The sequence below is a fragment of the Pteropus medius genome, unplaced genomic scaffold, assembly GCF_902729225.1.
Source record: "Pteropus medius unplaced genomic scaffold, Ma_sr-lr_union100, whole genome shotgun sequence".
NCBI classification, from domain to species: domain Eukaryota; kingdom Metazoa; phylum Chordata; class Mammalia; order Chiroptera; family Pteropodidae; genus Pteropus; species Pteropus medius.
Genome location: NW_024352783.1, coordinates 3,732,118 through 3,757,349, shown reverse-complemented (window position 1 = coordinate 3,757,349; position 25,232 = coordinate 3,732,118). Strand labels below are relative to the sequence as shown.

General features: G+C 38.2%; 1 protein-coding gene across 3 annotated transcripts in view; it reads right to left on the bottom strand.

Moving 5' to 3' along the window:
- Nucleotides 1-25,232, bottom strand: part of DNAH9 (dynein axonemal heavy chain 9) — a 310,371-nt gene that overhangs the window by 196,861 nt on the left and 88,278 nt on the right. For all 3 annotated transcript variants that reach the window (XM_039847368.1, XM_039847369.1, XM_039847370.1), the window contains 4 exons: nucleotides 24,032-24,157; nucleotides 21,545-21,784; nucleotides 21,036-21,196; nucleotides 1,690-1,846 (listed from right to left, as the gene is read on the bottom strand). In XM_039847368.1, the coding sequence (XP_039703302.1) occupies nucleotides 1,690-1,846; nucleotides 21,036-21,196; nucleotides 21,545-21,784; nucleotides 24,032-24,157 (684 nt within the window). The remainder of the gene's footprint in view (nucleotides 1-1,689; nucleotides 1,847-21,035; nucleotides 21,197-21,544; nucleotides 21,785-24,031; nucleotides 24,158-25,232) is intronic.

The following is a 25,232-nucleotide window of genomic DNA, read 5'->3' as shown; positions in this document are numbered from 1 at the left end:
CTAGACAACAAAGGGAAGAAGAGGTTTGTGAATAGCTTAATGAGGCTGTTTAGCTACAAAGGATATTGGTGTTGAGGGAGAAATCACCTTCCTTTTTGTGTGCTTCACTGGCTATACCTATGGCCCTCAGATTTGATTTGTGTCTAATCTAGACTTATATGACTGAAGCTTTGCTCACTGTTCAAACAAACTAAAGACAGACTCCTCCTCTCACCCTGTACTCATAGGGGAATTGGTGGGGTCAGGATTCAATAATAGGTTTGAAAGAATTGGGTAAAAGGGCCTTAGTGACTCCTGGCCATGGGGTCAACTCATCTCTTCCTGTTTGCTATGTTAGGCATGACTTCAAAGAAATTGGCTGATTTTCTTCAATCAATACACCAGGTCTTCTACATCTAAAGAGTGTGTCTTCTAGAATGTTCCCTTAGGAAACTATACTTATTTCAGCAGTGCTGCCATTGCTCAACTATAGAAGAATTTAGAAACTTAAAGTAATTTTTAAGGCTGAGTTTATTTCTTTATATGGAAAAAAAAAACCTTTCTTCTTCCAGCCTGAGTTAAAAAGAAACATTACCTTAATGTGTTTATCAATAGAAGCAACCATGCCAAAGTTTAGAGTGTGTAGACTATGATGAAGACAGCTATTTTGGGTCTGAATCCTCATTTTATTTGCTTGCTATGAGAAAACATGGTGCTATAGAATTCTTCAACTCTCTGCACAGCAAAATTTTACATCTAATATTATTATTAAAGTTATAGTAGGCAAATCTCATTTAAAGTGCTCTAAATGTGGTAATTGCAAGTGTCATCTTGGAGACTCTAAAATTATTTTTAAATTAAATTTATTTTGCAATCAAAATATCACAGAATTTATACACATAAATATATAATATATTCTTAATGCATTTGTTTTATTTTTTCTACTCTAAATTTATTTACATGCCATGCTGTTCTCAAAAGGGACTTAAGGCAGTTTACAAAAATACATACAGTAAAATAAAATAAAAATAATGAGACAGGCAATCTGTTACTACATTTTTAAAAAAAGAACCTATATAAGGACTAGTTGTGAGTAGAATATTGTTAGCTAAAAGTAACCTAAGGGGTCTTTTGCTTTTCTCTTTGAGACAGAACCTGGAATACATTAAAAATGTAAAAATGATGAGTGCCTAAATGTAGAACATTAGCCTTGCACTTGTCTTTTGTAGGTATCTCTTGTTAGAAGTAGGGGTTAATCTAGTCTGTCTTCAGAGGTCACACCTGCTCGTATAGAATATTTTGCCTTTGTGGGTATTCTGGGGGATACAAAAAAGCATAAATATAATTTTTATGTGAAGACTTTATGTTAGCCACTTATGAGCCTTTCTGCAGTTCTAGGTCAGATAGGGAATTTAGGCCTTTGGATGTATGTTCAACGTCCTCATTTTACAAATGATAATAGGAAAACCTCAGAGGTGAAGTAACCCATTTGTAGTTGCAAACCTCACCAGTGGAAGCAGATTCCATGGTGCTGATGTTTACAGGGAGTTTAACAAGCTCCAGGGGGATCAATGGTCCAGAGGTCTTCTGTGAAGAAGGGAGCAAAAATCTTGTCTGGGCCTCTGAGCTGGGCCAGGGTGGTATGGATAAACTTGGTTCCTGGTTTGGCTACTGCCCAGTTACTAGTCCCTCCCAATGCTGGGCCTGTACCTTGTAGTCCATCTGCTCTGAACAGTTAAACACGTAGACCATGGTGCCCAGAGCTCGGCCCAGGTCCTTGGTGGTCTCTGTCTTGCCTGTGCCTGCAGGTCCTGCTGGAGCCCCACTCATGGTCAGGTGCAGAGACTGGGTGAGGGTGATGTAGCACCTGTGGAACACAGGAAAGCATAGGTTGTCAGTGCCACAGGAGGCTAATGAATAATTCTGGCCCTGCTAGGTCCTAGTGAGATAGAGTTGGGAGGCCTGTTGGAGACCTGATACAGCTTCTGTAAAAGAGATCCCAGAGCCCTCCACTCCTGTCTGTTCTCAACAATGTGTGGCGAGAACTTTCTAAAGGATCATTTGATCATGATGCTACCTCATGAAAGGCATCAATGGCTCTCTGCTAGGCCCTTCCTGATCTTGCTCCCATCTACATCTCTAGCTCATTTCTCGGTGCTCCTCTCTCTCTCCATGCCCAATACTCTAAAGTCCATTCATGATAGCTATTTTCACTTGCCCAGTGCTATGGTCTGAATGTTTGTGTCCCCCGCAAAATCATAAGTAACTCCCAAAGACTATAGTATTAGAAGGTAGGGCCTTTGGGAGGTGATTAGATGAAGCCCTTGTGAATGGGATTAGTGCCTTACCAAAGAGGTTGCAGAGGAATCTCTTGCTCCTACCACTCTGTGAGGACATAGTGAGAAGGTACCATCTATGAGTCAGAAAGGGGACCCTCACAAGAACATTACCATGCTGGCACCTTGATATTGGACTTTCCAGCCTCCAGAACTAAATTTTTGTTTTTTATAACCGATCTAGTTTGGTATTTTGTTCTAGCAGCCTGAACAGACTAAGATATCCAGACACACTAGGGCTATGCTTGTTCCTCTCTCCTTCCGTCATCCAGCCCCAAACCTTCCAGTCTACCCAGATGATGTTTCTCCTTGACCTTTGCCTGGCTGATGGCTACTAACCCCTTGGGGCTCATATTTGATATTACTTCACCCACTAAATAGTCTCAGACCTCTCAACACTGGGGTGAGTAAGCAGATGTATCTCAGCTGAGTTCCTACTCCATTTAAAACTTCCAAATACATGCATATATGATATATACATATATATTTAATATATATCTTCATATGGTATATAAATTAGGATTATTCTTTTTCTTTCATTCTTTTAGCCATTTCTTCTGGTATTTATCTTCCTATTTCTGACAAATTTTATTATATTGCCACTTCTAGATTTTTCAGTTTTAGATATTATTTATTGACTCCACATTATGGAAATAAAAATTTAGTTCTTTTGTTTCTCAGCCCTTCTTTCCACATACACATACAGTCACAGTTATGTGTACATGGTTATCTCACTATATTTAGGGAGTTATTTTTCAATGTTATGTGTACCTGTTTTTTTCCCCCTGTTGTACCATATACATTTGCTTTCTTATACAATTTTCCTGTTTTTGTGAAGCTTATATTTGCTGTTTTTTTATTTGCTTAGTTTTCTAAGTATGTATTTATATTCTATCTCAAGACTCTGCAGTTAAAACCTCTGAGCACACTTAAACATATCACATAGTCTGTTGGTTTCATTTTATACTTGTAGATGCATCTGTTAGAATCTTCTGGCTCTGTTGTGCTTTAGGTTGCTGGATACCAGTCACCCTGGGCCTGTCCTCCCCAGGAATTCTCTTTACCCATCTTCATTTAGACCTCAAGTCTTCATCTTTTTTAGTTTATTTCCATATTGTAATGGAACATGTCCTCATAACTTCTTGAGAAAGGATGCACAGGAGATATAAATTGTGAGGCTTTGTATAATAGGCAGAATGATGCCCCCACCCACCCCTGCCAAAATGTCCACATCCTAGGCCCTGGGACCTGTGGGATATAACACCTTACTTGTCAGAGGGGACTTTACATCTGTGATTAAGGATTTGTAGATGGGGAGACTTTCCTGGATTATTCATGTGGGCCCAGTGTAATCACAAGGTTCTTATGAGAGAGGCAAGGGGGTCAGAATCAGAGATTTGAAGAGGCTATGCTGCTGGCTTTGAAGATGCAGGTAGGGGACACAGGCCAAGCAATGCAGGCGGCTTCCATGGCTGGAAAAGGCAAGGAAGCAGATTCACCCTGGAGCCCCCAGAAGGAACACAGCCCTGCTGATCTTGATTTTAGCCCAGTGAGGCTCATATCAAACTTCTGACCTCCAATTTGTTCTTAGCATGTCTAAAATTATTTTTATTTCTCTCTCTTGAGCTTGATTGATAGTCTGGGTGGGTAGAATTCCGGGTTGGAAATCATTTTTCTTCAGCATTTTGAGGCATTGCTGACCCTTCTAGTTTCCAGTGCTAAGTTAATACTGTTCTGATTTCTTCTCCTTTGTGCAAGACAGGTTCTGTTCTTCTTTTCTTAGAATGCTTTTTATTCCTTGTGTTCTGAAATTTCATACAATTGTGTGTGTGTGTGTTTTTTAATTTATTGTGCTGGTTACTCAGTGGGTTCTTTCAATCTGAAAACTATGGCCTTTGATTTTAGGATATTTTCTTCCATTATTCTTTGGAAATTTTCCTCCTTTCATTTTCTATTCTTGTGTGTGTGTGTGTGTGTGTGTGTGTGTGTGTGTGTGTGTGTGTTTGTTGTCATTGTTGAAATTCCTATTAGGAATTGAACCATCTTCTAAGTCAGTCCTTTACTTTTTTTATTTCTTCTGTTTTGCAGTTTTTGTGCTGCTTTCTGAAAAATTTCTGTAACTTTATCTTCCAGCTTTTATTGAGCATTTAATTTCTGATATCCTTTTTTTTCAGGAGCTATTTCCTATTTTTAGACTATGATATCCTATCCTTGTTTTCATGGATGCATTGCTGTATCTCTTTGAGCCTATTATTTTTCTTCCATTTTGTATGATTTTTTAAATGTTTTACCTTGTTAATTGTTTTAGCTATTTCTTTTGGATTCTCTTTCTCTGTTATAATTTCTGTCTTTGGTGTTAGAAACTTTCCTCAAATATCCCATGAACCTTGGTTCTCTGTTCATATTTAAAGTACTCAGATCTCATTAGAAGCTCTCTGCGCAGAGGGAGGTTACTGGGTAGTGGGATTCACTGTTTGTATCAAGTACTGGGTGGCTTCATTGGGGGACCTCTAAAGTGTCTTAGGGTCTTTTCTTGGGTTGGTTGATTTCTCCAGAAAGAAATCCTCTGACTTCCTGCTTGGGAGTTGAGCAGAGAAGAGAGGAGGGCTCACTGTTCAGTAAGTGGACTTGTCCACCCCATTTTCAGGGCCGACACTTCACCCTGCTGTGCCTACTATCCCTGAGTCAGAGACTGGGTCATCTCTCCTGAGAGTAAACCCCAAGATCCAAGATGGGCTTATTCTTATTCATTGCTTCACCTCCAGAAACTAGCACGGTGCCAGGCACATAAAGACTCTCATAATTATTTATAAAACAAACAAATGAATTCATGAATGAATGGATCGATCATTCAATCTTTTTAACCCTATGTGACTATTTTTACTAATGACAATAAAATAAACTCAGCTTTAAGCTTGTTTCTGGCACTTTTTAAAAAGAACTTTTAGTTCCATTTTGTTAGAAATGTGCCTTTGGGTAATAAGCACATGAAAATATGTTCAAAATCATTGGTTATTAGGGAAATGCAAATTAAATGCACAATGAGATACCACATCACACCCACTAGGAGGGCTATAATCAAAAAGACAGATAATAACAGTATTAGTGAGGATGTGGAAAAATTGGAAACCTTATACATTGCTGGTGAGAATGTAAAGTGGTACAGCCACTTCAGAAGACAGTTTGGTGGTTTCATAAAAAGTAAAAATTACTGATTTCTGGTCAAGATGGTGTAGTAGGTAAACGCTGTGCTTGTCTCCTCTCACAACCACAAGGAAACTAAACTACAGAACAACTATCACTGAGAATTGCCTGAAGTCTAGCTGAACAGAAGTCCTATAACTAAGGACATAGAGAAGAAGCCACATCCAGACTGGTAGTGGGGCAGGAATGAGGAACAGGATGGTCCCATACCCACATGTAGTGGTTGAGAATTAGGAGAGATATCTCAGCTGTGGAGGGCCCCCCAAAGGAGTGAGGAGTCCCAGTCTCGCATAAGCTACTCAACCCAGAGATCTAGTTGCAGGAAAGGAAGTCCTCACAAAAGCTGGAAGTGAAAACCAGAGAAGATTGTGGCTGAGTGAAATGGAGTTCAGCTGGAATCCCAGGCATTCACCTTAAAGGGCCTGCAAATGGACTTACTCACTGATGGACTCTCTTGCTCTGAGTTTCAGCACTGGGGCAGCAGTTTGAAAGATGCCAGGGACATATGGAGAAGAACTGAATTATCTGGCTTCAGAGTGAGGGCTGAAGAGGCAACTTCCTCTCAGAAGCCACTGTTCCTTTGTTGATACCTTTCCCACTCCTAGAGTTCAGAGGCAGGCAGCCACCATATTTGAGTCTTTATCAATCTGGCAAACACAGACCACCCCACCCAGGTAATTCCCTGAAACACTGTCACATCCAACTTGCAGGCTCACCCAAGTCATTTCCAGTGGCTTTTCCATACAAACAGTCTGTCTTGAATCATGCTGCAAACTTTCTTAAAATCTTTCAAAGGTTCATAAACCCCAAAGGGCAGCAGCCCCAAGCTCAGCACTAGAGGCAGCCAGCCTTGGTGCTCAGCTTGGCCTCTGGAGGCACATTCAAGCCCACTGTGGGTGGCAGCCATCTGAGGATTATTCCTTGGCTCATACCAGTGGGCCCTGGGCAGGGCACAGACAGCAGATGAACTTGGCTTGTAGTGGGGCCCATCCCAGGAGGCCTCACAGCAGGCACACTCAGCTTTGGACTGAGCCAGAGCACCACCCAGAGATGCATCTGAGGATGACACACCCAAAGGGTAGACTGGGCGGGCATCAGAGCCCTGCTAAAGCGAATCCTGCTCTGTAGCATCAGTGTCTGTATAATAGCTCCTCCATTGTGTTCACCAGCCAATCCTCAAAACCAACCAGCCTATGGATTGCACCACCAATCCTCAAAACCAGCCAATCCTCAAACCAACCAGCCTATGGATTGCACTCCCCATTAAAGTGCAAATAGCATCCAAGGCTCAACTACAAAAGGAGAGCATACATGACCCATACAAAGGACAGGTAACCAGGCTCAGGTGACCAAGGAGACTGAACCACTAGGCCTCACAGGATACCTACTATATAAGGCAACTCTGCTAAGACTGGGAGACATAGCAGCCCTACCTAATACATAGAAATAAACACAGGGAGGCAGCCAAAATGGGAAGACAAAGAAACATGTCTGAAATGAAAGAACAGAACAAATCTCCAGAAAAAGAACTAAAGAAAATGGAGGCAAGCAATCTACCAGATGAGGAGTTCGAAACACTAGTTATAAGGATGTTCAATGAACTTAGGGGAAGAGTACATGAACTCAGTGAGAACTTCAACAAAGAAATAGAAAACATAAAGATGGAGACAGAAAACAAAAAAGAACCAGTCAGAAATGAAGACTACAGTAACTGAAATGAAGAATACCTGAGGAGGAATCAACAGTAGATTAGAGCAAGCAGAGGTCTGAATCAGCGATTTAGAAGATAGGTAGCAGAAAACCCCCAATCAGAACAGCAACAAGAAAAAAGAACCCTCCCCCCCAAAATGAGGATATTTCAAGGGCCTCTGGGACAACATTAAGCATACAAACATTTGCATCATAGGGGTACCAGAAGGAGAAGAGAGAGAGCAAGGAATCAAAACCTGTTTGAAGGAATAATGACAGAAAACTTCCCTAACCCGGTGAAGGAAATAGACATATAAGCCCAGGGAATGCAGAGAGTCCCAAACAAAGAGGCTCACACAAAGACACTTCATAATTAAAATGCCAAAGTTTAAGGACAAATTGGAAATCTTAAAAGCAGCAAGAGAAAAGCAGTTAGCCCCCTATAAGAAAGCTCCCATACAACTGTCAGTTAATTTCACAACAGAAATTTTGCAGGCAGAAGAGATTGGCATGAAATAGTCAAGTAATGAAAAGCAAAGACCTACAACCAAGATAACACAGCAATCCTATTATTTAGAACCAAAGAACATATAAAGATTCCTAGACTAGAAAAAACTAAAGCTGTTCATCAATATCAAACCAGTATTACAAGAAATGTTAGAGGGACTAAAGAAGAAGAAGAAGAAGAAAAAAAAGATAAAAAAAATATGAATAATAAAATGGCAATAAATATATATCTATCAATAATTATTTTAAATGTAAATGGCTTAAATACTCCAATCAAAAGATAGGGTGGCCAAATGGATAAGAAAATAAGACCTTTACAAATGCTGCCTACAAGAGACTCATTTCAGATCAAAAGACACACACAAAATGAATGTAAAGGTTGGAAAAAAGATATTTCATGAAAATGGAAATGAATTAAATAAAAAAAAAAACTGGGGTAGCAAAACTTAGATCAGACAAAATAGACTAAAACAAAAGCTATACCAAGAAACAAAGAAGGACCCAGTAATCCCACTTCTGGGTGTTTATCTGAAGAAACCCAAACACTATTTCTAAGGCACATGTGAATCCATATGTTTATTTCATGATTATTTACAATAACCAAAATATGGAGGCAACCTTGGTGTCCATCAATGGATGAATGGATAAAGAAGAGGTGGTGGAGAGAGGGAGAGAGGGAGAGAGGGAGAGAGAGAGATGGAGACAGAAAACAAAAAAGACATATAAGCCCAGGAAATGCAAAGAGTCCCAAACAAGATGAACCCAAAGAGAGAAAGAGAGAAAGAGAAAGAGAGAGAGCGCGAGCGAGCGAGAGAGCGCGAGAGAGCACGCACGAGAACGCACGTGCGCGAGAGAGGTAGATACACACAATGGAATATTAATCATCCATAAAAGAAGAACAAAACCTTGCCATCTGCAACAACATGTATGGACTGCAGGGTAATATACTGAGTGGAGTACAACAGAGTAAGACAAATGCCATATGATTTCATTTACCTGTGGAATCTAAAGAACAAAATAAACAAATAAAACAGAAACAAACTCAGATACATAGAACATTTTGATGATTGCCGGATAGGTTGGGGGATGGGTAAAAAAGGGTAAGAGAGTAAGAAATACAAATTGGTAGTTATGAAATACTCATGGGGATGCAAAGCACAACATAAAGAATATAGTAACATCGTAATAACTATGTATAATGTCAGATGGGTACTAGATTTAATCAAATGATCACTTCTTAAGTTATATAAATGTCTAATCACCATGTTGTACACCTAAAACTAATATTGTATGCCAACTAGTTTAAAATTAAAAAATTATTATATGTATATAAAAAAATAAAGATTACCATAAGATTCAACAGTTGTCCTAGGAATTTACCCAAGAGAAATAAGAATATATGTTCACACAGACACACTTAGTCAGGAATGTTCATAGCAGCAATATTTATAACAGTAGGAAACTGAAAACAGCCCAAATGTCCATCAATAAACAAAATATGATATAGCCATGCAATGGAATACTATTTAGCAATATAAAGAAATGAAGTAAAGATACATATTGCAACATGAATGAAGCTTCAAAACATTATGCTAAATGAAAGATATTATTTCATTTATGAAATGGCCAGAAAACAGAGGTAGACATTAGTTCAGAGGCTTCTTGAGAAGGTGGGTAAGTTGGGAATTGACTGCAAATAAGGCGAATTTACTAAAAATCATTGAGTTGTACACTTGTAATGCATGAACTTTAAGGCATGTAAATTATACCCCAATAAAGCTTTTAAAAATGTGCCATTGGCCTAACTTTTTAATATCTAGCAAATCAATACATAGGCTCTCAATCTGCAGATTGGATGGGTAGGGTCAGTCTTAGGGGGGCTCTGAAATGAATTCTCTTTGAATCTGATATATAGAGTTGACCAGAAACTCCAAGTTAAAACCTTTCATGCCAAAATGGTTTTGAAAAGACTTAAAGTGAGCTCCTGAATTCTCCTTTAATTAAGTGTGAAATTCCCATATCTACTTCAGCCATTGAAAATGAAAACCAGGAAGGCAATTTCCCGTGGGATAGAGTAGAGGTATGAGGAATTAAAATTTCACCTGGAGCTTCCCTGTGAAATGGAATGTGTTGATTCAGTTGATGGGGGTCGGGGGAGCACACGGGCTGTATTTAATCCTTGGTTACCTGGGTTCATACAGCTGCCTTACTTTTCCCTGTAGACTAAGTTCACATTAGAGTTGTGGATCTGTCACGTGGGCCACAAGGTGAGGTGAATCTGACTTAAGGTGGAAAGCTGGGTCTCATCTCTCCTTGCTCACACTCTGTAACCATTTGCCAATGCTTCTCTCCTCCCTCAAACATTTGTAACTAGATTTTCACAGAGTCCTAATGTGAAACAATCATACCTGCCCTCTTGGGATGAGTTCTGGCTCCAGATTGGCCCCCATGCCCTCCACTTCTTCCAGCCTCAGGCATTTTCTATAACAACTTGGGGCCTGCCAGCAACCCTGAACCTCCCAAGAGGAAAGGCAGCTGCCTGCACTGGTAGAATTCTGACCCTCAGGCAACTTTCCTCTCTGCTCTTTCTCTCACCCACTTTCTGTCCCATGGCTGCCTCCTGTCACCCAGATGGCAATCCCAGGCCTCTTCTCTTTGGAGCTACAGGGTTCTTAAGGAATCTGGGAGTCCAGAAAGAGCAAGGTTTCACAAAAATAGAATTCTCATAGAAAACTCAAGAATCTCTCAAAAGAAATCCTTTTTTGAGAAATCCTTGCTGAACTTCTGATTATCTTCAGAAGGAGCACTTGGAGGAAAATGTGTGTGTGTGTAAGTATATGTATACATATATATTCCCCCATAATGATAGAACTTGAGAACTGGGAGGGATTTTCAAGATCAGCTAATCCAATCCTCCCTCTTTTTTTTTTTTTTTTTTTTTTTTTTTACAGATAGGTAGATTTAGGTTCAGGAAAAGATATTGGTCTAAGTTCTAATAACTAAGGCAGGGACAGTGGCAATTCAGCTTGTGCTATGAGGAAAATACAAAGAAAAAAAAGAAACAGTATTTCCCTCTTCTGCATGATGGGTTGCCATTATGCTCAGGTCACTGAGCCAACAGAATGTCCTAGTCCTTTGGGACACATGCTCCTGCTCTAAGATTCCATCTGTCATCTTGTTAGATTGTCCATCTCTTTAAGCATGCAAGCCAACTGCTTCAATCTGCTTCTATTTCCTAGTTATGGGGGCAGAACATGCTATAGTGGTTTAAGGTAAGGACTCTGCAGTCAGACTGAGTTCAAATCTTGCCTCTACTACAAAGTGTTTGTGAAACTTGCCCAAGTTATTAAAACTTGGTGCTTTAAACAATGTGTTATTAAGGTCCATTGCACAGTATTTTCTTTGTACAAGGGAATTTAGATAAATTTGATGCTTCAAAAACAATGGCAGTTGTGAGAATGGCAAGGAATGCTTTAAGAAGAGCACTTGTCTAGCCAGCTAACCACAAATAGGGAAGATCAATTTAGTTTAGTTGTTTTTGAGAACACAGATCCTTTAGTATTGGAAGAGATATCAGAGGTTTGGCTCTTTAACCATGCCTGGCTCTCTCCCATTAAATTCCTCAAATATGTATCCTTTTCTTTCAGCAAGGCCTGGTTTACTATTTTAGAAGGCAGCCCCTTCTAAATTGGCCTACCAATTAAAATTAGGTAGGCCAATTTTAATTGTTTAAAAGGCCTTCCTAATATCTAGCTAAAGTCTCTCTTGTTTTCTTTGGGCAAATGTCTTCTATAGGCTTTGTTCTTATCTGTCCCATCAGGCTCTTATGAGGATAAGATAAGAGATATGAAAGTGCCTTGAAAAGTAGAAAGTGATTCACTTTTAAGGCATTATTTTTTTAAGGTAATAAATATATAAAACAAAGCTTTTTTGATACAGTTATTCAATTGACAGAAAGAAAATATCAAAGATACTGTGTCTTGATTTCAGTTATGAGTACTCTGTAGCTAGCACAGACTTGTGGTCTAGCTAATCTTAGAGCTGGTGGAATCATAACTGGTTTGTATTAATTTTCTATTGTGATATGAGAAATGACCACACATTAAAAGTCTTAAAATAACTCTCATTTATAATCTTACTTCTATAGATCAGAAGTCCAGGTGGCTCCTGTAGTGAGGGTCTCACAAGGCCAAAATCAAAGTATCAGTTGGCTGGACTTTTATCTGTATACTCTGGGGAGAATCTGTTTCCAAGTTCATTTGAGTTCTTGGATGAATTAATTTCCTATCAGACTAAGATCCTCATTAGTTGCTGTAGGCCAAAGAGATCTCTCAGCTCCTAGAGGCTATTCTATCATCCTTGAATATGGCTCCCTCCATCTTCAAAATCAGCAATGACATGTCAAATTCTTCTCATGCTACAAATCTCTCTGTCTTCCCTTCTGCCTTCAGGCAGCAGAAAGCTCTGCTTTTAAGGGCTCACATGACTATATTGGTTCCACCTGAATAATTTTCCTTTTGCCATAAAGCAAAATATAACCATGGGAATGAAATCACCATATTTGTCACTCAAACTCAAAGAGGAGAAGATTATAAAAGGAAAAAGATCACTGGGGATTATTCAATAATCATAGCTGAGGAATGAACATAGATGCAACAATATCTAACTGGAGGGAGGTCTTTAGTGGCATTACCAGGACTCAGGTCCTTGAATTTCAATATTTTTATCGACAATTTGAATTAAGAAATAATTGATTAGATAGAAGATAAACCAAAAGTCTAAATAAGTTTAACAATTGAAAATGATGGGGTGGACTCAACAAAGTGAAATTTAAGAGAGAGGAATGCAAATTAATCTTCCAAGCACTTGCGCATATACAGAATGGGGGAGATATGGTTAGATGGTAGTTCACAGGAAAAAGACCCAGGGCTTTTAATAGGTTCCAAGCTCAACATATAAAGCAGCATTCATAGAAGAATGTCCTCAGCATCAACCTAAAACAAATCTGTCCCTTTTACAACATTTTAATGTTTATGTTTTGAAAATTATCTGTCCTCAGCATAAATGATATGGGCCATCACTTGCAAAATTCTTAATCATTTTAGTAAACCTAGTTAAGTCTTTTCTTTCCTCCTTTCTTTGAAGAAGGAACTTCTCCCTCAAACTTTGATAATTACCATGAAAGTGGTGACTCAGAACCTCTGGCTATCGATAAGGATCTTTGAAACTCATCATTCTTTATGGCCCTTTTTAAGGCAGGAATGGCTTTAGGCCAAAACAGGGCCCTTAAAGTCCTGGAAGAGAGGGAACCTTTAACAGAAGTTTTTTTTCTTTGTTTTACAAAATACATTAATCAAGCCTGATTTCCTTTACCCACTTGATAGGCAAATCAGTAACAGAAATGTAGCTCGATATATGATTCAAGTAACAAGTGTGTATCTTTTTCCTTGTCTAGGGACTGAGGCGGCACTTTGACAGGAAACTCAAGACCTCATCCTAAGGCAGAGAGCATAAGAGCATCATGAAACCCCAAGAGGCAGGGGCTATGACCCTCCTCAGCAGGAAGCAGATATAGAAGAAGAGACCTCCCATCTCTCAACATCTACACTAATAAAAGAGGTTAATGGCTCAGAAAAAGTGTTAGTCAGGAAAGCTAGATAGAGGGTTTCGGGTCCACCTTAAAAGATGCTGAGGTCATCCTATTCTAGAAAGGGTCTGCCCTAGTCTGCCCACAATTAGGCAAGCCAGAAGGCATTTTTGGGCTAAAAGTAACTCATACAAAGGAACAAGTGAGCAGAAAATTGGGTACTAGTTTCAGCCAGTCACACACACTTGTGCAATGAAGACCCCCAAAGACCTTCAATTCACCTGAGCCTCATTATGCCATCATTATAATATAATACATATGCCTGGAAGTTCATTAATATCATTATAACGGACTGAATTCTGGGAACAAACATGTGCAGAAAGCAAATGATGAATCATTGAATCCTGTCAATCTTAGTTATCAATCAAGAAAGCCCATTCCTCTATGAAAAGTAACCACCCACAGAAAATAGGGATAAAAAACCCAAAGGTTTTGTTACCAGGCCCTTTGAGCCACTCTTCTCTTGCTGAGGCCCGCTTCCATGTCTGGAAGTTTACTATCGCTTCTAATAAAGCTATTCTTTTCTGCTGTATTTTGGTGTCTTGCTCAATTCTCTAAGACATCAAGAACCTGAACAACACACCGAGAGGAGATCTTCACTCTCTGGTAACATAAATGCCCCCAATTCTAAGACTTATTCTTTATGTTATTTGATTATGAGAGCCTTCATCATCAAGTGTTCATCTTTCTCTTTGCCTATACTAACTGGTAAATGTTTTTCTCAAAATGTGATAGAAATAACTGAGAGTAATGACTGATCATTGTTCTCTCCAGCAAAAGTAATAGCACATTTAGAAACTAAACTTGAGTAGTTATAATTATGCTTCATATTATGTGTGTGTCTCAAATATAATTAGAAATTCCAGAAGTGACAGAAAACTCAAGAGAATCAAGAGTGAAATTCTTAGAATTATTAATATAGGGCAGTAGACAGCAGAATAGAAGATATATTCATAAAAATCAATTTTCTCCAATATATACAAGTGAAAAGAAAATTAAAGACATAGTGAAATTAAGCAAAGATTTCTTAGCTACATCAAAAGCACAATCCAGAAAAGAAAAAAATTAACAAACTGGACCTCGCCAAAGTTTTAAACTTTGCACTTCAAAAGATGCCATTAAGAAAATATAAAGATAACCAATATATTCGGATAAAATATTTGCAAAGACATATACGATATATCCAGAATGTGCAAATAATTCTTACAGCTCAATATTAATAAAAGCAGGCAAATTAAACAGGTAAAATATATGAACAGAGAGTATACCAAAGAAGATATACAAATAGCTAATGAGCACATGAAAAGATGTTTAGTATCTTTATTAGGGAAGAGCAAAAATTAAAATCGAAGTGAAATATTACTTCGCACCTACTAGAATAGCTATAATATATAAGACAGACGATAATAAATTTTGTCAAAGATGTGGATAAACAGGAACCCTCTTGTATTGCTGGTGGGGTTGTAAAATAATCCAGCCACTTTGGAAAACTGTTTGGCAGTTTCTTGTAAAGTTAAACATTAACTGCCATACCACCCAACAATTCCCCTCCTAGGTATCCACTCAAAAGAAATGAAAACATATGTCTACAGAAAGGCTTGCATGCAAATTTCAAAGCAACATTATTTATAATAGCCCCAAACTGGAAATAAGCTAAGTGTCTTTCAACTGGTGACTAGATAGACAAAATATGTCATGTTTGTGAAGAGGGATATTATTCAGAAATAAAAAGAAACTACTGACACATGCTCTATCATGGATGAACTACCAAAAGATTATGCTAAATTAAAGAAAGCCAGACACAAGAGACCACACGCTGTATGGTTCCACTTATAAGAAATGTCCAGAATAGGCAAATTTATAGAAACAGAAAATGGAGTAGTGGTTGTCTGGGGCTGGGGTGAGATGAAAATTAACTATAAATGTACATGAGGGATCTTAGTGAGAGGGATGAAAGTGTTGTAAAATGTATTTATGGTGATGGTTACATCACTAATTAAAATTACTAAAAATCATCGAAATTGTATACTTGGAATGGGTAAAATTTTTGATATGTAAAACAAACCTCAATAAAGTTATTTAATCTATCTATCTATCTATCTATCTATCTATCTATCTATCTATCATCTATCTATCATCTATCTATCTATAGATGTAGACCTATCTATATAGATAGGGAACAAACTTAAATAGCAACCAAAATTTTTAGAAGACCTAGAGATAACAATAAAAAATACTCAAAACCTATAAAAAGATACTCAAACTTTTCTGAGAAACATAATTAAAGATATAAATAAGCAGAAATATATCACATTCAATAAAGATGGCTATTATTTCAAAATTAATTTTAAGGTATTAAGTCTCACCAATCAAAACTCTAATCATTTATATTTTGGAACTTGACAAAATGATTAAAGCTCATTTGAAAGAAGAAATAGAAGAGCTAAACAAAAAACAGATAATGAAGATACATGATAGACTTTTATTATAAAAATATTATAATTCATGATAAGCTGCAATCCTTAAATTGTATGGCATATAGATGGATTGACATACTGATGAAACAGAATAGATACTCTGAGGTAGTTTGATAGACTCAGAACTTTGAATGGGGCCCACTAGTTACTTAAAAATAAATGAAAAAAATTATACACTCTTTGAGATAGTTTCTGTGGGTTTTCCTTGCCCAGGATTCCACACTTTGGAAACTCATTCTTCTCTACATCATGTATTCTGATGGGGCTGTCAATCAAAATGTTTCCTACCTTCTCAGGGGTGGGAACAAGGCTTACACTAAGTAAAATACTCTATCTCATAATAAAATATAGGTTAATATTAAACTGATCTTGAAATGGGCAGGAACCTTCTAAGCATAAAAGTAATAAAATGGGCAATGACAGTAGCAATTCACAGGGAGGAAAATCTAACAGTCAATAAACACATAAAATCCTCAGGCCTGTGAGCTATTAAGGACATCCAAATTCAAATGAGACACCAGTTTGACTTATAAAATTAATAACATTTTATATAATACTTAATGCTGGTGAGGATATTTTGAGATGAACACTCAAACTGCTAGTGAGAGTAAGAGCAAAATGTTTATAAATAAGAGAGCAAAATATTTTTAAAGAATAATTTGAAAATATGTATCACCTAATTATCCTGTTTCTTGGAATCTCTCCTGGGGAAATAATGAGAAATACAGTAAAAATTTATATATAAGCAAGTTTATGGCAGCTTTATTTTTAATAGTAAAAGCTTAGATATAACTTAAATATCCCATATGTTACATAAATTATGGGATATGTATAAATATGTATAATAATTTTATTATTAGAGTGTTTTAGATTAATATGTTGGGAATAAGCACATGATGTAATGCTAGGTAAAAAGCAATCTGTGACATTTTATACAGCACATGATTGTAATTTTATTTTTCAAAATATACATGTAGAAGGAAACAGACTAAATATTAACAATGGTTATTTCTGAGTGATTTTCATATTATTTGTTTACAGATTACTTAATTTTCCAATAAAAATATAGATAAAAACTTTTTAAAAAGTGTATGACTTTTGCTTGTGTCATTGTTCAGCAAATCACATTCAAAGACTCTTGCGTCAATTATATCTCACCTACTTGCAGTAGTTCATGAGAAATTAAGAGGTACTTAAAACTGATAAGCAATTGATTAAAACATAACTTAGCACAGGGCTGAAAGGGGCATTTGTGTGAAGGTGAGGGAAGGGAGTAAAGGGGGAGATCATCCAAAGGTTAAGAAACAACTTATGAGAATTGCTTTTGTTCAGCCTGAAAAAGCATTTCCATTTAGTTCTTCAATTCAGCATTGTGCCAAAGTCCTGTGACAATGGCTGAGCCATTGTACCTACTTATATATTCAAGTCTCATCCAGGCAGTGGGAAATTCCAAAGAAATAGGCATAATTAGTTGGATGTGCTGTAATGAGAGTGTGCTTTTAATGAGTGTGCAAAGGTTGTATGGATCAATTGTCCATTCGATTAATTTCTCTGGCAGGAGAGAATTAAATGTACTTAAGCTACAAACCAGCAAAAGCTGAATGCTCTTTAAAATGTGATTTTCTATGTTAAGGACAGTTTTTTTTCTGGGCAAAACATTTCTTTAGATAATAATGGAAGTCAATGAGAAAATGGAATTTGCCATATAAATATTCACAACATACTAGTCAGAAAAGCATCTAATGTGCAAAACAAGGTCAAGGTCTATATAGTATTCACCATTATTTGTAGCCAACCTTCCTTTCAAACTCTTATTTGCATCATTTCATAGAAGGGGTGATAAATTCCTATTTTAGAAATAATTCCTTGTCAAAACTTTACCCTTTCTTTCTATAAGACATTCAGCATTAGTGTACTAGAACTTCTAAATTCAAAAGAGGTAATTATCTTCTTCAACTCCTTGGCAGCTGTGAAGCCCCAGGAAAAAGAAGAGTCTTGTACTTATTATCACTTTGAATGATAATGTCTGATATGTCAGTGGAAAGGAAGGAAATATTCTGAATGGTATGGAGAAGTGGGACACATATTGAAAGTCTCAGAAATTGCTTCACTGCATTCACTCAAGAAGTATTTCTTGAATGCCTATTATGCGCCAGACATGGTGTTGGGTCCTGGGGGTAGAGCAGTGAGCAATGGATGCCAATGTTATCACAGAATATATACTCTAGCAGAAAAAACAGACATTAATCAAATTGCTCAAATATATAGTAACTTCATTATTTACTTCTAAGTGATATAAATTCCAAAACTATTAGCTCATATTCCAAGGTAGGCAGAAAAAATCACTGCAAAAGAGATTTTTTTTTCCTGTTTAGAGTAAGTGTTTTGCTGAGAATCTCTATAAAGACAAAGACACATGAGAGGGTCCATCTGAATGAAGCTTGAGGTGGGAAACCTTTTCCTTTAACCCACACTGAATAATTCCCTCCAAATGATTGAACCCAAGTAAAGGCCAATAAAACCCTTAAGATGCCAAGAGCCCGAGATCTGCTTGCTGCCTTCATTGTCCCAGCTATAGAATAATGTTTCTCCCTCTGAACAAACATTATCTGCCTTTTGTCCTAAGATGAGGGAGGGAAGAGGATCAGTCCTCAGCTAAGAGCAGAAGACAGATTAGAAGACAGAGCATCAAATAAAGAAATATTTCTCATATAACCTTATTCCTCTGTCTCTTTCTTCTTCAGAAGCAGAGGCACGGACGGAGTTCTGTGTAGATCCCTTCCCTGAGTCAACCTCCCCTTCTTGATTCTGTCTATTCTTATTCTTCAATATTCAAACACCATTCATTCATTTGACAAATATCAATTCAACATCTAGGTGCTGGTGACATAGCAAACAAGACAGATAAAGGTCCCTGATCACAAAGAGTTTAAGAAAATGCAGCCAATGAGCAAGCAAGGTATTTCAGAATATGGGAAATGTTAGGAGAAAGATAGGCAGAGATATACATCAGAGTTATTGCTGCGGGGAGCGGGGGTGGTGGGAGGATGTCTTTTAGAAAGAGTGGTCATGGAAGGTCTCTTCAGAACTGAGAGTAGAACCAAAGGGTAAAAAGCTGACAGTGGAACAGAGAACATGAAGAACATATCCAGGCAGAGGGAACTAAGTGTATAAAAGGCTTTAAGTTGGAATGAACTTAAAAGGATTAAGGAAGAGAAAGGAGGTCAGTGTGGCTGGAGTGCTGGGAGTGAGGTATCAGGGCGGTTTGTAGGAATTACTAGGTCCCATGAGGAATTCAAATTTTAGTCTAAGCGACTGGAGATACTGATGCGACTCTCTCTAGGCTTCCACAAAAAAGTAAGGCGAAGTGGTTTGAATGAAACTCTGAGTAGAAGATCTTTCTAGAAGAGGCAGAGAAATGAATTTAAGAAATGAAAAGCATGGGTGTATATGAACCATGAGGTCTTACTTCATGGATGATGTTTGGATTTTCCACTACTCTGGATTTTCCTCATCCCTATTCATTCCATGAGTACAGTGATTACAATTCAACTAAACATATCAGAATTTAACCATAATACATGTGATAACACTTAAATTAAGCAGAGAGAAAATTAAGTCAAAGATGACACAGATTCTATTTGTGCATTTGGCCCTTCAAAACTTACAACAACCTTTTTATTACCTACAAGTGTGAATTGTATTTAAGGTGAATCAGTCATTCAAATATACAACTCTTTTTGGGGAAGAAGAGATTTAGTGTTTGATGGAATTATAAGAGAAGGGCACCAGCTCTTAGTTGAATTTACAGAAATTTCGGAAGAGTTAAAATATAATTTCTCACATGGGCCATAACCTTCTCCCCCTGTCTTTTCTCTCTTTTGCCCATGTTCTACTGTCAAATAAATCTTCATAAAATACAGTTTCTGTTGTTTTACTCCTCTGATGAAAATTTTTCAATAGTTTATCACTCCTTACCAGATAAAGAATATATTCTTCATACTTTATAGTCTGATTCGAAGCTATTTTTGCAGTCTTCTGAACAACTACCTCCCCCAAGACTACTTCCTATTCCAGGAATTTTCCAGAGTTTTCCAATTTTCTTGACTGCCCACAAGAATGCTATTTCCAGAATGCACATTAGTAGTTCTTTAATTTGAGGGGATCATAGATCACTTTAATAATTGATAAATACTATAGAGCTCCTTAATAGAAAAAATGACATGTGCACAGATTTTTGTACAATTTCATGGATACCTTGACAGCCATTCTATAACCCTCTGAAATCCTACTAGAATCCTACACATCCTTCAAGGTTCACATCAGATACCAGCTCTTCCTTGAAAGTTACCAGTCCTCTTCTTCCCACAGTGAGTGGGGCCCTCTGTGCTCAGAGGGCTTACACTGTTAAGTCACTTGCTTGAAAATTTGTAGCATATGGCTTTGAGTCCTGTTTGATATTATGACAGAGGTGGGCATTGCATTTTTTCCTTGTGCTATTTAAATTTTTATCTACATATGTCTTATTTCCCTTACTAAAATTGGAATTTTAGATATTCCCAATCATTAGTTCAGTGTCTGGCATGAATTCATTTATAAATGAATTAATATGAATGGCAGTGAATATAGTTCCCTAAAAAATTGTAAGCTCCTTAACAATAGGAAGTACCTTGCTTTTATCTTTCTATTCCCAGAGTGAGAGGTACTGAATAAATGTCCCAATTGATTGATAAGAAAATAGTAATAGAGATCATTTACTGAACCCTTATACACCAAACTCCTTAAAAGCATTGCTATCTCTTATCATACAAAACTCATGTGAGGTGTGAGTTACTACATCCATTTCACAGATGAGGAAACCAAGAATTACATCAAGTTTTTCATGGTCAAATACCTGGTATATGTTAAAGCTGTTGTTAAAATGAAGATGTATATGACTGTCTAATGTTTCCTCAAAAAATCACATCTCATTGATTTGCTCTGGGTTTTTTTGTTGTTGTTTTTTGGTTTTTGTTTTTTTTTCTGAGAAGTACTCTTCCCTATATCCTTTTATTTTACATATATTAAGTTAGGCCCTTCCCCTGCAGCTCTGTGGAAAAATAGCAAGTGACAGTGGCCTCGATCCTAGATGGCCATTGGATAGCTTGAGCCATATAGCAATAAGATTCTCTGTTAATGGCAGATGCTAGCACTCACCTGTCCGTCAAAGGCGTGATCACCAGGCGAGGTGTATTTCCCAGGTACTCATAGGAATATAGAAACTGGGCATCACAGATATTGGCAAAGCAGTGTTTGGCCTCATCATCCCAACGGTGCCGCAGCTGAGACAGCCAGAGGAAGGCCTGGGCATTGTCTACCTAAAGAGAAAGTGGCAGAGTAGGTAGGTAAAACACAGTATTCACAGGTAGCAGGTGGCCCTTTGGCCACAGGACACACAGGACTCTAGATGACTTGGATATTGTCTACCAGCCAAGGGGCAGCACACTGTACCTACCATAGCACAGAAAGCATGAGCTTCTCTGATTATACTGTTCTTTGGGGCATTTTTAAAGGCCAGAACAGCCACCATGCTCCTCTTCCAGCTCTCTGGCTAGTACAGAGTCCGGGGTCTCCATGTTTTGACCGTATGTGAGCTTCTTCCTAACCCCAATATTCATGGCGTAGCTGCTCACAAAGAGGGATACTCCTGAATATTTGGGACTCACCTTCTGAGCAATCATCTTGGCCACCACATCCCGGGCATGCACATCGATAGTGCATATGGTCATGATCTTCTGCCGGTCCCCTTTGGAGAGCTGGCCAATCAGCATGGTGATGAGGGTTTTGAGCTGGGCCACTTGCTTTTTGTAATAGTCCTTCATGGCATTCTCATAGCCTTCCTCTAGCCTGGCAAATGCAATGCCCACCTCCGTGGTCCACCAGATCTGAGTGCAGGTCAGGGCCACCTGTGGCAAAAGAGTTGCTTCGTTACTAGGACTATCTCCTAAGACAGCCAACTCATCACACAGAAAGGGCTCAGACTGTAAGGAACATAAGCCCTTTCACTCCCTCTTCCATCATGGACTAAGTGAGCACCATACCTGGAAATCCTTGGCCATGTGAAGCGGTTACAACACAGTGGGGAAAGCACTTTCCGCTCTTGAAAAATGTATCATTTGGTTGAGAACAACCTAAGACTTACTCTGGTCAATGTTAGTGGCTTTTAAAAACTGCTACACTGATTGTTCCTTTTTGCAGCATCTTTCCTGGACTTAGGAGGATAGCAATATGTTTATTGACCATCTCAACAACACTCAGTCTTTGCTGTGTTATGGAAACTCTTGTGGTCTGAATATTCTAGTTTAGTGAGTCATTGCTGATCATTTGTGGCAATTTTTGCTTGTCTATAATACTTTCACTATGTTTTTTATTTCTTAAAACCTATACAACTTTGAAAGACCTACTCTTGAAGTTCAAGGTGGATTATACCGAAATCCAATGTAGTAATATGATTTGCATTTTTCAGAGATTCAAAATAAATCAAATAAGAGAAACAACAAAAAATGCACAATTTTGATTATTCATGTTGGAGAATTTAGAAACACACTGATGATCTGTAGAGTCATTCGGTTTGGGGGATACTGCTCTAGATGGTATTTGTCACAATAGTAGGAGGTGGCAAATTTTCTTGTCTCAAATTCTGGTTCAGGTAAATAAGGGATCCTGCTGGGAATTATTTCTTTTGTAAAAGAGAGAATTTTATTTTCGTAAAAAGTATCATTCTTTAATTTATCTGTTTTTGACTTTGGATTTAGACATATTAGATTTTTGTTAAAGAAGTTCCTCCTGCATTGTTTGGATGGTTTGAATGTGATGTGCCAACTGTTGTTAAAAAAATACCTTTTCCTGCTGCAGTACTAACATTTCTCTTTTCTTCTCACTGTCTGTCTACACTTGCTGTCAACACCTTATTCTCATTTCTCAACCCCATGCAGTGTAGCCTCTTCTCTATTACTCCACTGAAATGGTCTTATCAAGTTCACAGACATTCCTTAGTCTCTTTATTTTGCTTGATCTCTTAGAAGTATGTGGTATATCCACATCTCACTGCTATCAACAGTTTCTTTTTTTGTTTTCCATTATTACTATTTCCTGGTTTTCCTTCTATCTAAAAAGGTATTATTTCTCATTCTGATAAATTCTGGAGAGGAAAATTGAAGTCAGTTCTTATAGGCATCCTACTTGCCTACTCAGCCTCTGTATGATGCTCAAGAGTTTGTTCCATACCCTCATCTAAATCTACTTATCTTCCAAGAGCAATCTTATTTACTCCTATGAATGCAATTACCACCAAATATCTGCAACCCCCCAAAATACCAACACTAGTACTATGCTACCAACAATGGAGGAGTGGTATATTGCAGCCAGAGACATTTAAAAAATTCTCATTAGTTCTCCCCTCTCTCTTATTACCCTTCTGATAACCCTCTTAAAGATTTAGACATGATTTAGAATCATGTCAGAATCCCTAAAGTGGTCTATAAGAACTGACTTCAATTTTCCTCTCCAGAATTTATCTGTTGCCTCTTGCTCCTTTTTCCCCTTACTCTTGCTTTAACCACATTCAGCTCCTCTCAGTTCTTCAGACACATTATGCTCACCCATGCTCTTCCTCGTGCTTGGTTGCTCTTTCCCTTCATCTTTAACTTGTTAAGTCCTTTTTCAAATCTCAGCTTAATTATCATATCTTCAGGGGACTAGTCCCTAGACCCTACTACTGAGCTATATGATCCCAGAGTAGTACCCTGGGCCTCTTTTATTATCATATCAGATCCTATTCATAAGTGGCTGATTTTCACACCAGTCTGTATACTTTAGCAAGGCAGGTTTATTGTTTTGTTCCCAGCTGGTGTGTCCTGTACTCAGCAAAGAGCTTGGCATAGAGTAGGCTGAGTCGACAAGTTGAACTGTTTACATTTTCTTCCTACTGAAGCCAAAGAGGGTAAAAATGGACAATCCCTTCTTTCTCCAAGATTATGGTTAAATTAGGTGACGGCTGACAATTCTCTTGCTCCCTCTTGCTGACCCCTGACAGATCAGTGAAGAAAATAGAGAGTTTAATGTCTGATAGTCCCTGAGGCCTGAAGGAGGTCACCGAGGGAGAGAGCCTAGAGGAGGATGGGGGCCCACAAAAATCTTGGTTAGGGGAATACCTGAGCTGGATAGTCAAAAAGCCACTGTTCCCTTGGCTTTTCTTCATAGGCAGTTACACCTTCTGTCATCTCATGCCTCACAGTGGCCTTCATATGAGCAAGCACATGGTTCAACCATATCTCTACCTGAAAGAAGAACCCTACATTAGACACCGAGCTCCTAAGATGTGATCAGTAATACGTTTTCTTCCACTCAGCCTGAGGGTGTGAAGAAAATGGAGCCCAGGCATGATGTACAACTTCGAATGGCTGCCAGAGGCACAGGAGATATTTTGTTTGTGTAACTCAGGACAGTGATATGTGAGAACCAGGTTCACTTAACAATAGGTGATGTGTTCCTTTGGAACATGCAGGACAGTAGCAGATTAAGATGTTTGGGGATAGGGATGGGTACTGCCATCTAGAGTTCATACAAGGAAATCCTTATCTGGGTTGAGTTAGGTGTAAATAAGTCAGTGGATTTTCATGACCTTCTCCATACTGAGTATGGAGATGTAAGCCAGGATTATACTTTTTAACTAAATGCTTTCTGGATCTACAAAAAAGAACATTCTGAATCAAACCCTAGGGTCCCTATCATAAAACTGAGAATATCTGATTATTTCTGATACTAGAATTGCTTTCCAAGATACATGTGGATGAAGGTGGAACTCTATAAAACAGTGGTTTCAACCTTTTTGCTACCAGGTACTGGTGCTCCAATGAGAATCTAATGCCTGATGATCTGAGGTGGAGCAGAGGTGGTGATGCTAGCGCTGAAGAGTGGCTGCAAATACAGACAAAGCTTCGCTCGCCCGCCGCTCACCTCCTGCTGTGGAGCCTAGTTCCTAACAGGCCATGGACTGGTACCAGTCTGCGGGCCGGGGGTTGGAGACCCCTGTTATAAAAGATATTTTCTCCAAGTGTTACTTCAGACTGGATTAGAACCCCCAGGGATAATGTTTTGTTGGATCATCTAAGATAATAAAGTACTTATACCTTACTGGTAATGGTGAAGGATGGGAAGGAGTTTAAAGGAGAGAATCGTTGCATGTTTCTTGAATTGTACACTGGATATTTGGCGGTAGTAGTTCTAGGAACCTGGTGGTAGTTGGCTCTCCAAGGGGTAGTAGGACTGTGGGAGAAAGTAACTCTGAGGTGTATTTGTAAAGAGAAGTGACATCTCAGGAAAACGATTAACCTTAAAGGGTATTTTCTCACA